Below are 11,395 nucleotides of genomic sequence, written 5' to 3'. Positions count from 1 at the left end.
CTGTGGTCTGGCTGTGGCCTGGCTGTGGCCTGTGGTCTGGCTGTACCTGTCTATGGCCTGGCTGTGGCCTGGCTGTGACTGGGCTGTGGTCTGTCTCTGACCTGGCTGTCTTCTGTCTGGAGGTTGAGTCCTGGGGTCCCAGGGATGATGTAGGGGTTCATGGCTCACTTTCCACAGATCATGAGAATGTTCTTCAACGGCCGGTACATCCTGCTGCTGATGGGCCTGTTCTCAGTGTACACGGGCCTCATCTACAACGACTGCTTCTCCAAGTCCGTGAACATCTTTGGCTCTGGGTGGAACGTGTCTGCCATGTACAGCTCGAGCCACCCCCCGCAGGAGCTTCAGAAGCTGACCCTTTGGAAGTGAGTCTCATTACTTCTCCTGTGGGACACGCCCCTCCCCAGGCTCTGTTCTGTTGGCAGCTGGCCTCTCATGGTGCTTTTCTTACAGTGACAGTGTCATCCGGCACAACAGGATCCTGCAGCTGGACCCCAGTGTTCCTGGAGTCTTCCGTGGCCCTTACCCCTTCGGCATTGACCCCGTGAGTCCTCCGCGTGGTGGGCTCCGCAGTGTCTATGACCTCCCGGTGGAGAGCGCTGTCCGTGTGTTTGCCGTGTGGGCTGGTTGTTTCTGGGCCATCCCCGAGCGAGCAGGCCCACAGTGACCCCTCTGCTGGGGGAGCCCAGGCCGTGATAGAACATGAGACTCCAGGCGTCCACAGCAGAGTCCTGGCCATGCCTGGCCTGCTGGGAACATGGCATCTCAGGGGCCGCTGAGTGTTCGCTGCTTCTTAAATCTCCCCACTGAATGTGCTAATTGTTTCCTAGCTTTTCCTTGGGAAGGAATAATGTGAAATTCCAATGCTTAAGGCTCCGCTGGCACCTGTGGAGGTGGTGATTTGAGGTTGGAAAGTGTGTGGAGGAGGAGAAGGGAACAGTGGGCACTGGGCCCCGTGTCTGCCCACTGCCAGGCAGTGCTGGGCCGCTGTGAGCTTGTTGAGCATCAGCCCACAGGGCGCCCGCAGAGGGTCTCCAGACACCACCAGGGGCCTGTGCTCCAGAGACCCGCCGAGGACCTCACTACACAGAGGGATGTGACGCTGTTGTTTGGTGAGAATGAGGCCGCAGGTGGACAGGACGCGCTGGCCCGTCATCCGCTCCTTTTCTCCTCCAGACACTGTGTGATGTTGTCGCCTTATGTCTTAGTAACTGGAAACTGGGAAGCTTTTACCATGGTGTCCTAAAGATACAGGTTTGGGGCCTGACTTGGGGTGATCTGTAGCCCCCAGTGGAGGAAAGCTGTGTTTCCGCGTTCTCTCTCGTCAGCCTGGTGGAAATGAGCGTGCCCGGGGGCCTGGGAGCCCAGGAACAGGGAGGGCCTCTGGTGTTGGCTGTCATCGTGTAGAGCGATGGCAGCAACACCTCACAGCACCCCTGCAGCCATGCGTGCCCACTAAAGTGACAGCCACCACAGGCAAGATAGTCCCCTTGTGTCCAGAATGTGCTCTGTGGCTGTCCCCTTGGACACAGCTGTGGCCAGCACGGGGTCTTCAGGGTCCTGCTCCAGCAGGTGTGGCCGGTGGAGGCCAAGGTCAGACAGTGGGGGAGAAGGCACAAGTCAGGCTGCTTCCACAAGCTGCAGTTGAAGCTGTTTTTGCTTTGGTCATTAAAAATACTAACAGCACCCGCCCCAACAAAATGAGAAAGCTGTTTCTAGAGTGAAGACACTGGGTACCCAGGAAGAAAGAGTGGGGTTTCCCCTTCTTTTTGCTTTGGCGCATGTTGTTGAATAGGCAGATGTTCCTGTGACCCCTTCCCCACCTCTGGTATTTGGGGGTGTGCCCAGATCCTGGCATCTGAGAGGACGAGGCCGGTGCACGGCCGGGCCCCCTGTAGGCACTGCATGGCAGCCGCCTGTGCCTGAGTCGCCCGACAGTGTGCTGTTCCGATTCTCTCGTCCTTAAACTTTCTGTCAGTGGGAGTTTTCGGACAGCGTGTGGTTTAAGGAAACGAACGCTTCTCAGAGCAGAGGACACGAGGAGAGTGCCGGTGGTGCTTTGAAATCTGGGGCTGCCCTGGTTTGGGGTGGTCCCGTTGACGGCCATCTGCCCTGCGGGTTCCATGAGCCTAAAGCTTCTCCTGTCTGTTTTGTCTGTAGATTTGGAACTTGGCCACCAATCGTCTAACTTTTCTCAACTCTTTCAAAATGAAGATGTCTGTGATTTTAGGAATTACTCATATGACCTTTGGAGTCATCTTGGGGATATTTAACCACTTGTAAGTATGGATTTTTAAAAATTATTATTTTATTTTTATTATTTTTGTGTGTGTGTGCCGTCAAATCACATCTCACTGGTACAGGAGGACCTTGCCCCTCCTTCTCCAGCAGAGGATTTGGGGGATTTGAACAGCATGCCTCTGGGATTGCAGTGGGATTTTTTTAAGCAATGTTTATAAACCCATTTTAGTATTTGTTTATTCTTGATGCCAGACCATGATGGTCCGTGGCTGCCAGTGAGGTGGTGTGCTGCGTGGTCCGGTTTTCCTCTGTTTGTCATGGTGTTTGAGTCTGACAGGGTTCATGAGCTCAGAGGGTGTTTGCCAAGCACCCACGTGTGCCAGGGGCCGAGGATGCCAGGGTGAGAATGGAAACCGCCTTTCACCCTCCTGGCTTGGAGCCACGGGAGGGAAGGGCAGACAGCCAGCATGTGAGCTCACACGGATCTCCACGTGTGACCTTTGTCCTTTCTTCGTTTGAGACGATAAGCATTTTCTTGACATGTGGCCGTTGCTGCTGCTGAATTGATTCTGCATCCTGGTGACGTAGGACAGAGCAGAACGGGCAGGCAGGGCTTGCGAGCCTGTGCTCTGACGGAAGCAGGCTGCCTCTGCTCTATCCTGGGGAGCAGCTGGTGGATTTGAACTGCCAGCCCTTTAGTTAGCAGCTCAGCGTGTGCCCGCAGCACCTGTTTCCTTGTTAGCACTAGTGCACTAAGGGTAACAGAGAGGTCATAGCACTCTTCCCTTACCACATCTGGCTGCTTCACTTTCCTGGAGATGTTTGCCGTCTGAACTGGCTCGATGCAGTCACAATCTTCTCTGGTGTACAGCCGTCCTTAGGGGGCTCCTTGCTGACGGGGTCACTGAGTGCCACCAAGCCGATTGCAGTGCCCAGTTCTCACAAGTCACCATAGACTTGCCCGTGCTGTTTCTAACCATTCTGTGTGCAAGTGGCCAGGTCTCTCCCTCAGAGCTGCTGGTGGGTTCAAACCTCCAGTCCTTTAAACCAGTGCTTGGTGACAGGCAGTCCACCCTCCACCTGTCATCTTCCACCTTCTGTCCTCCCCCTCCCTCCTCCGCCTGCTCTCCTCCTCCCTCTTCCTTCCCTCCTCACCTTCCCTCTTCCTCCTGCCCCCCTCCGCCTGCCCTTCTCTTCCTGCTGTCCTCCTCATGCCCCCTCCACCTACCCCTTCCGCCTGCCTCCCTCCACCGGCCCTCCTCCACCTCTATCCTCCATGTGCCCCCTTCACCTGCCCTCTTCTACCTGCCCCCCTCTTCCTGCTCTCCTCCACGTGCTGTCTGGAACACAAGCCAAGCCAGCTTCCTGTTACTCGGCTTGGTCTCTCTGTGGGTACGTTTGGCTCTCACTTGTCTGGGGCACGGTCCTGCCCGTGGGTTGACTGACCATTCTGTCATTTGTCAGGCATTTCAGGAAGAAGTTCAATGTCTACCTGGTGTCCATCCCGGAGCTGCTGTTCATGCTTTGCATCTTTGGGTACCTCATTTTCATGATCGTCTACAAGTGGCTGGTGTACTCTGCGGAGACCTCCAGGGCCGCACCCAGCATCCTGATTGAGTTCATCAACATGTTCCTCTTCCCAGCAAGCCAGACGATTGGTCTGTACCCCGGGCAGGTGAGTCGTCCACTCTCAGCTCTCACCAGTGTCACAGAGCTCCTTCCTGGCCTTTCAGTTCCGTTAGGAGGTGGAAACATGGGCGGGTGACCAGCTGACCAGTAGGTGTATGGGGAGGGGTGTTTTGGGGGGTGAAGCAGTTGACCAATAGCTGTATGGGGAGGGGTGTTTTGGGGGGTGACTAGCTGACCAGTAGGTGTATGGGGGGGCAAAGCAACTGACCAGTAGGTATATGGGAGGGTGACAAGCTGACCAGTAGGTGTATGGAGGTGTGTTTTGGGGGTAAAACAGCTGGCCAGTGGATGTATGGGGCAGGGGGTTTGCGGGGGGTGAACCAGCTGACCAGTAGGAGTATGGGGAGGGGTGCTTCCTGCCAACCTCTCGGAACCTCCATGTTGGTTCTCAGCAAGTGGCTTCTCCCTGGAGGACACTGGTCCTGATGAGAGTGGTGTCAGGCCCTGTGCTGTTGTCCAGACCTGCTGCCCAACATCTGGCGGAACTGGTGGAGGAGGATGCCTGGGGGCTCTCTGGTCCCCCACTTGTTTCAGTCAGTCTCTAGGATAAGTCACCTGAGAACTGGCCCTCAGTACACAGTGACTGGCAGGGAAAGTGCCTTTCCTCCCACTGACCGTTGGCTGTGATGCTCCAGACGTCACACGCCGTGTGTGTGATGTGCGTGCTGTGTGTCACAGGTGCCCTGTATCTGACGTGTAGGCAGGCCTCCCCCTCCCGTGCTTTACTCTGTTGTGCCTTGCGGCCACTGCTTTGTCACAGATGGAGGATGGAGGCACGTTGGCCCCGAGCAGTCCAGCACCGTTTCCCACCTGTGTGCCAGCTCGTGTCTGTGCCACACTGTGGCCGTTCTCCCAGCAGCCTACGCTTTTGAATGGTGCTGTTTCACACTTCCTAGGCCAGAGTAGTGTGGCCGTACCTTTTACACACGCAGGAGACCCCAGAATTCTAGTGATTAGCCAGGACGCTAATTAGCCACATCTGTGAGCTGCGCTTTTGTCTGCACAGGAACCACACTGTGCCCCTCTCAAAGATGGCGGCTCTGGTGTCCTGCCAGGAGCCCAGCCCCACCTCTGGCCCCTGGAACAGCCCCTGCCCTGGAGGCCCTGCCTGGAGGCAGGACTGTGGCTGGGCCATTGCAGAGCATTGGTCTGGGCGGGCAAGACTGACTTCTGAGCAGCCTTGGGGTTTCTGAGCCACTTCCCCAATGTCCCCAGGAGCACGTGCAGCGACTACTGCTGGTGGTCACCGCGCTGTCCATCCCCGTCCTCTTCCTGGGAAAGCCCCTCTTCCTGCTGTGGCTGCACAACGGGCGGAGCTGCTTCGGCGTCAGCAGGGTGAGTGTGGGCCGGCGGTGCCTCCTGAGGACCGAGGAGCGTGGGGTCAGTGCCCCCGTGAAGGACTGACGTGCGGCCCTGGTCTGATGGGAAAGGCCTGGCTCCTGTCCCCTGCAGACAGACAGGCCCCGGGAGTGGTCGCTGAGTTCTTGGAGAAACAGCAGGTTGTCTCTACCAACTCTTCTTTGCCTCTTCCTTTTTCTCTTAAAGTGTGTGGGTTTTTTTAGTCAGTTTAATTACAAAAGGTATGGAAAGCGCAGCACAAAGCATCACATCTTGTCCCATCCCAGGCCCAGCCACTGTTTTCTTTCTGGATCCTTCCCCTGTGTCAGTCTAGTTCTTCATTTCCTCCTAAAGAACCTTTCCTCTTTATTCCCAAAGGCCTAACCACACAGAGAAATGAGGGGCGGCGGGGTGGGGGCTGTCACACGGTGGCAGCAGTGACAGGCCACTGCTTTTGTCCCCTCTCTGGTTCCGTCAGAGCGGGTACACACTGGTGAGGAAGGACAGTGAGGAAGAGGTGTCCTTGCTGGGAAGCCAGGACGTGGAGGAGGGGAACGCCCCGGCGGAGGACGGGTGTCGAGAAGTCAGCAGCGAGGAGGTGAGCTTTACTGTCATTGCACAAACCCACACGCCCTCGGGACATGGCCCTCGGGAGAAGGACGCCCGAGGGGTACGGGTCCAGCGCTGCCCCGTGCTTTCCTGGTGGTAAAATGAGTGTCACGGATATAACATTCCTGAGAGTTTTGGGTTAATCTCACCCTAATGACAGAGTTTCTCAGGAGAGTGTTAACAGTGCAGAGCCCACACCCTGTTCTAGGTCAGCCGACCTGCTAATGTCACTTGGGTTAGATGTACCTGTGGTTGGTGAACGTCTGCTTTCACGCCAGACTTTTGTGCTGCTGAGAACTTGCAGCCGTCACAGGCCTCAGGTGGCCCCGTCAGGTTACACGTGGAGATCAGAGGCTGGGGGTACAGGAGGGGATGGGTTCATGGTGCGGCTGAGAGGACCACTCGGGTATTGTGACCTCCTGTCCCGCACACGCCTCCCAGAAGCTGGTTCTTGATTTCCTTCCCGAGAGTGGACATCTCCCCTTCCTGCATGGCTTGTGCCTCCCCTACGAGGGGGCTAATGCAACGCATGTGATCTCTCCCAGTTCAATTTTGGAGAAATTCTGATGACTCAAGTGATTCATTCCATCGAGTACTGCCTGGGCTGCATCTCCAACACAGCTTCCTACCTGAGGCTCTGGGCGCTTAGCTTGGCGCACGCACGTAAGTGTCCGCACGCCTTGCTCGCCCCCCACGCATGAAGCCCCGCGCGGAGTTCAGGGGAGCTGGAGGTGGGCATGGGGAGTATAAATACGCGGGAACTCATGTGACTGAGCTGTGTGAACCTACTACTTAGTGAGCTCGCTTAATAGTGTCTACAGAGACCCCGCTGGTGTAGCAGGTTAAGTGCTGGGCTGATAATTCAAAGCTCAGTGGTTTGAATCCACCAGCTTCTCTGTGGCGATGGTTGAGGTGGTCTTCTTCCATTTAAGACTGACAGCCTCGGAGACCCAGTGGAGGGTCTCCTGTATTGGGATGAGTGGTTTTAACAAGCTGGCCAGGATTACTGTGATGGTGATTCCTGAGCACGTGGCCTCCAGCCGGCCAGGCCCTCCGCTGTCAGCGTTGCCACTGTTTTCAGTTCGGTGCTGGTGGGACTGTGGATTGCACTTTAAATATCCTGAGATCCCTCGAGAATTTCCACCAGGGCATCCTCATCTTCCCTGCCACCACTATCTCCCACGTGTGTATCCGAGGGGCCACCTCCCCTGACGTTTGATTACAGGCCGTCCTCGCTCTGCACATTCTGGTCAGCACTGGTCCCATCACTGTAGTTCCCTTAAATAGCTCCGATCTCCAGCACACAGGTCCCACTCAGCACAGCCCACCACCTGTGAGTAAGTTCGTAGTGCACAGGCCGCCACTTAAATAGCACCCACATGGTGGACTCTGCGTCCATCCCTTACTCTGCTCACACAGAAGGCACGGTGCGTTATGGGGTGCTCGGTGCATCACAGGATGCCTCTGTGCATCATGGGGTGTTCAGTGTATCATGTGGTGCCTTGGCATGTCATGGGGTGGCTCTGCACATCACAGGGTGTCTGATTGTCTCTGCAGTCAACCCCTGTGGCATTTTACAAAACCTAACCATTGAAGGGGGAAAGTTACAGCAAAGATAAGAGCACATCAGAGCAGAGGGAAAGACCCGTTGGAAGTGAGGTCCTGGGGAACGTAGTGGACCCTGGAAGACGTGGCTGGCTGCAGGCATGTTGACACCACTGCTGTCCCCACACGTGCGGCCAGAGGAGCAGAGTGAAGGGGGGGGCGGTGTTGTGACAGCATGAAGCTGTCCCAGGGGAGGTGATGCCTCAGAGCCGTGGGGGAGGGTCATGGTGTTCGAGGTACAACCCGGAGGGGTTACTGTGCAGGAAGGCACCTGAGGCAGCCTGAAGGGGCAGACAGTGGGTGGGCAGGGACCCGACAGGATGCCCGCCCCTCCCAAGCTCTCTGAAGAAGGCATGCATGCGCAAACCCTGCAGAGTAGGCCTTTTATTGTAAAGAAGTGAAACATTTTAACACTCAGTGGTAATGTTTTAAAAATAGATTCACTGTTGAATTCCCTTCCTTATGCATTTACTGTCAACAGGTAGAGAGATTTTAATGTTTAAAGATAATTTTTAAAGGTCACAGAACAGCTTCAGTTTTCCCTCTAGCCATTCCTTTCCATTCATCTATACTGCTGCCCAGCACATATGAACCAAGACCGCCAGCACCTCCCGCCCTGTCCAGTAGCCTGGCCCCGGGGCCCTGTGCTGTCCCGTCCACATGCCCGGCCCTGGGGCCCGTGCTGCCCCCTCCACATGCCTGCCCGGGGCCCTCTGCTGCTTCCTGTTGTTGTTAGGTGCGCTGGGGCAACCCCACCTCACGGCGGCCCTGTGCATAACAGAACGGGGCACTGCCCGGTCCAGCACCATCCCCATAGTGTCTGCTGGGCTCGAGCCCATTGCTACAGACACTGTGTGAACCCAGTGTTGAGGGTCTTCGCCTTTCCTTGGACCCTTGCCTTTACCAGGCATGGTGCCCTCCAGGCTGGCTCCCTCCCACCCAAGTAACAGGCTCAGAGCCCATGAGGGGAATCAACACTATTGTTGTTAAGCACCATCCAATCAGATCCAATCAGAACCACCCCGTATCTGACCCTCCAGCAGGTTTTCCGAGGCAGACAGTCGGGCGGGAGGAGGCCTCCCTTCTCCCACAGAGCTGTGGGTGGATTTGAACTGCATGCCATGGGATTGCAGCACAGCTTCTTACCACAGGCCACCAGAGCTTCCTTATAGGTCATGAGTAATCCTTAGCACACTGTATAATGTGAAAATTCAAAGGGCACGTTTTATGGTGAGAATGGACCGAGTTGTTGATCCTTTACCTTCGTTTTTGGGGTGTGGGGACCTGTGCGGTGTGAGGACTGCACTCGAGGTGTCCCGGGTGCTGCGTCAGAGGCAGGTCAGGGTGCCCACCTCCTCGCCCTGTGCTCACCCAGAGCTTGTTGGGAGCTGACGCCCCGATGTTTCTGGAATGCTGGTGTCCCTCGGTGTCTCGGGCTTGCTGGAGCTCCTGTGTTTGGGAACGGAGGGGACGACAGGATGTTGGGGAGGCTCGGGGAGGCTCACAGTGCGTACCCCGCCCGCAGAGCTGTCGGACGTGCTGTGGGCCATGCTGATGCGCGTGGGCCTCCGCGTGGACACCACCTACGGCGTCCTGCTGCTGCTCCCCGTCATCGCCTTCTTCGCCGTCCTGACCATCTCCATCCTTCTGATCATGGAAGGCCTTTCTGCTTTCCTTCACGCCATACGCCTGCACTGGTGAGTGTGGGAGGGGTCCCCACAGAACCCGCACGCCTTGTGCAGGGGCCTCTGTTCCTCACGTTGGGGTGCGGCTCAGACCCTCGTGAGGTACCACGCACATAAAGTCAGAATGATGCTTCTCATTGGGCTTTGGGCGATGGCTTTATGTTACTGTATAGCATGTAATAGGCATTTCTTCATGTTTTACAGCATCTGTAGAATAAGTTTGTTTTCTGTGGGCATTCCTTCTGTCTTATTATCTGTGGGTATCCTTTCTACCTGACTGGCTTTCTCATTCCTGCCTGGATTGGTCTCTCCCTGTGCGAGTGTTTCAGTCACCTTAAGGAATCCAGAATGGCTAGGAGTTTAAGTGAAGTCCTTAGGTCACGTAGGCAGAAGGCACGATGCTACGCTCTACTTTGATGAGTCGCGCTTGGGGTCTTCAAAGCTTGCAGGGGGCCACGTAAGATGCAGCTATTGATCTTGTACCTCCTGGAGCCAAGAAGAGGGAAGACAATCAGAGACTGTCCCCCAGAAGCCTAGAAAGCCTGGTGGGACTCCCCAGACTGTGCTCATTAATCACCCTTCTGCCTGGAACTGAGCCAGAGGCTCTGCTTTCAGCCAAACAGTGGACAGGTCCCACCAGGGAGGTATGCAGTCATTAGAACATGAACCATCCAAGCTCCGGAGGACAGCATTTGTTCAGGGAGGAAGCTTACAACTCAGGAATGGCTTGACTAGGATGGAAAGATGAATGGAAACAAGAAACTCGGGGAGGAAGCGGGAAGAGTGCTGCTGTAACGTGGGCCTTCTACGCAGTACCATGAAATGTCATTGCCGAATTGTTGAATGGAAACCAGTTTGCTGTATATACTTTCCCTCAAATCACATGAAAATGTTAAGTAAAAATTCAAGAGCTGCAGAATGAAGCCATTTCAGTAGAGGAACCATGCTTGAGTTTGAACTCACAGATGTCCTTTGAAAGAACATAGGAAATATCATTTCACTGTCTTCCACTAACTGAGTGTCTTCTTTCCCTCTTTTTGTAGGGTGGAATTTCAGAACAAATTCTACGTCGGCGCTGGCACCAAGTTTGTTCCCTTCTCATTTCGCCTCCTCTCGTCCAAGTTCAGCGACAATGACCTGGCCTGATGGTGTGGCCTCATCTCCACACTTTCCTCCTGATGGGGAATGATCATGTTCTAGAATCCCGTCACGTCAGATTAACGATAGGAACGAGTCCCACTGCATCGATTGCCTTATGATAGAGCCAAATAATTCTGTATTCTATACCTCTTCCTCACACTAACGGTATTGTAAAGTTTCCCACTTTCAGATCTAGAAATCTCCTTGTTTTTATGACGAGCAGGGACTAAGTTCATGCCAGTTGATCCACGAACATTATTTTTTAAAACGGAGGATTGGGGAACAGAGACTCATTTTGAATAACAGCTTGAGTTTATTCTTAAAGACTTGATTCCATCCACCTTGTGGAAAAACAAGAGTCATTCTGTCACTACAGGTGCCGGATAAGACTGCCCAGCTGCTGAAGTTACGAAGCATCGTGTTTCTTTTTAAAATGTAATGGTCGGGAATTACAAGATCCATATTTATCCTGCTTGATTTAAAATAGGCAGATGTTTTGTATCCTCTGCTACCTAGAATTGAAAATAAGAGGGTGGTTTTTACAATTTTGTCTGTTTTAATAATGGGGAGATGGGATAAAAGAACCTACAGCAAATGGTTATGCCACTGTATATTTTTTTAAAGGCCCTCATTCTGTGATCCTTGGAGAAACATGAGAACTGTCTATTTTAAGACAACAATCTGTATGCTGAGCCTTAAAACCCAGGGAGATGCTGGAACACGTGGGGGGAGAAGATTGGAACTTACTGGCTAGCTTGGCTGGTGTCGCTGAACTGAAAGGGTTTCTTCTGAGTGAAGGAGAGGTAGAATATAGCATTTTGTATATTTTTATATAAAAATACATTAAGATATTTTACCATAAAGAGATGGCACTAATCTTTCAAAACAGTATAAATACAAGTAAGTTGTTTTGGTTTTGGTTTTTTTTTTTTTAACTTTCAGACTTGATTCTAAATAAAGGCCTGCGTATTGTTTGTAGATTTAATGCAGACTTTCAGACATGACCTAGATCACCTGAAAGTGGATGATTTCTAAGTCACTAATTTACTCTCTTTAGTTAACTTAATCTGCCCACTAGATAGTCAACT

At 53.8% G+C, this 11,395-nt stretch overlaps 1 protein-coding gene across 1 annotated transcript in view; it reads left to right on the top strand.

Annotated features, from left to right (window-relative positions):
• Positions 1-10,313, top strand: part of ATP6V0A2 (ATPase, H+ transporting, lysosomal V0 subunit a2) — a 44,860-nt gene extending 34,547 nt beyond the window's left edge. The window contains exons 12-20 of the mRNA XM_006894628.1: positions 178-365; positions 454-544; positions 2,161-2,279; positions 3,706-3,916; positions 5,146-5,265; positions 5,747-5,866; positions 6,423-6,540; positions 9,008-9,179; positions 10,211-10,313. Of these exons, the coding sequence (XP_006894690.1) occupies positions 178-365; positions 454-544; positions 2,161-2,279; positions 3,706-3,916; positions 5,146-5,265; positions 5,747-5,866; positions 6,423-6,540; positions 9,008-9,179; positions 10,211-10,313 (1,242 nt within the window). The remainder of the gene's footprint in view (positions 1-177; positions 366-453; positions 545-2,160; positions 2,280-3,705; positions 3,917-5,145; positions 5,266-5,746; positions 5,867-6,422; positions 6,541-9,007; positions 9,180-10,210) is intronic.
• The last annotated feature ends 1,082 nt before the right edge of the window (positions 10,314-11,395 follow it).

This window comes from Elephantulus edwardii, unplaced genomic scaffold, assembly GCF_000299155.1.
Source record: "Elephantulus edwardii isolate Elephantulus edwardi_28Jun2011 unplaced genomic scaffold, EleEdw1.0 scaffold00148, whole genome shotgun sequence".
NCBI lineage: Eukaryota > Metazoa > Chordata > Mammalia > Macroscelidea > Macroscelididae > Elephantulus > Elephantulus edwardii.
Note: the sequence above shows the minus strand (reverse complement) of the source record. Positions and strands in the feature narration are given on the sequence as shown.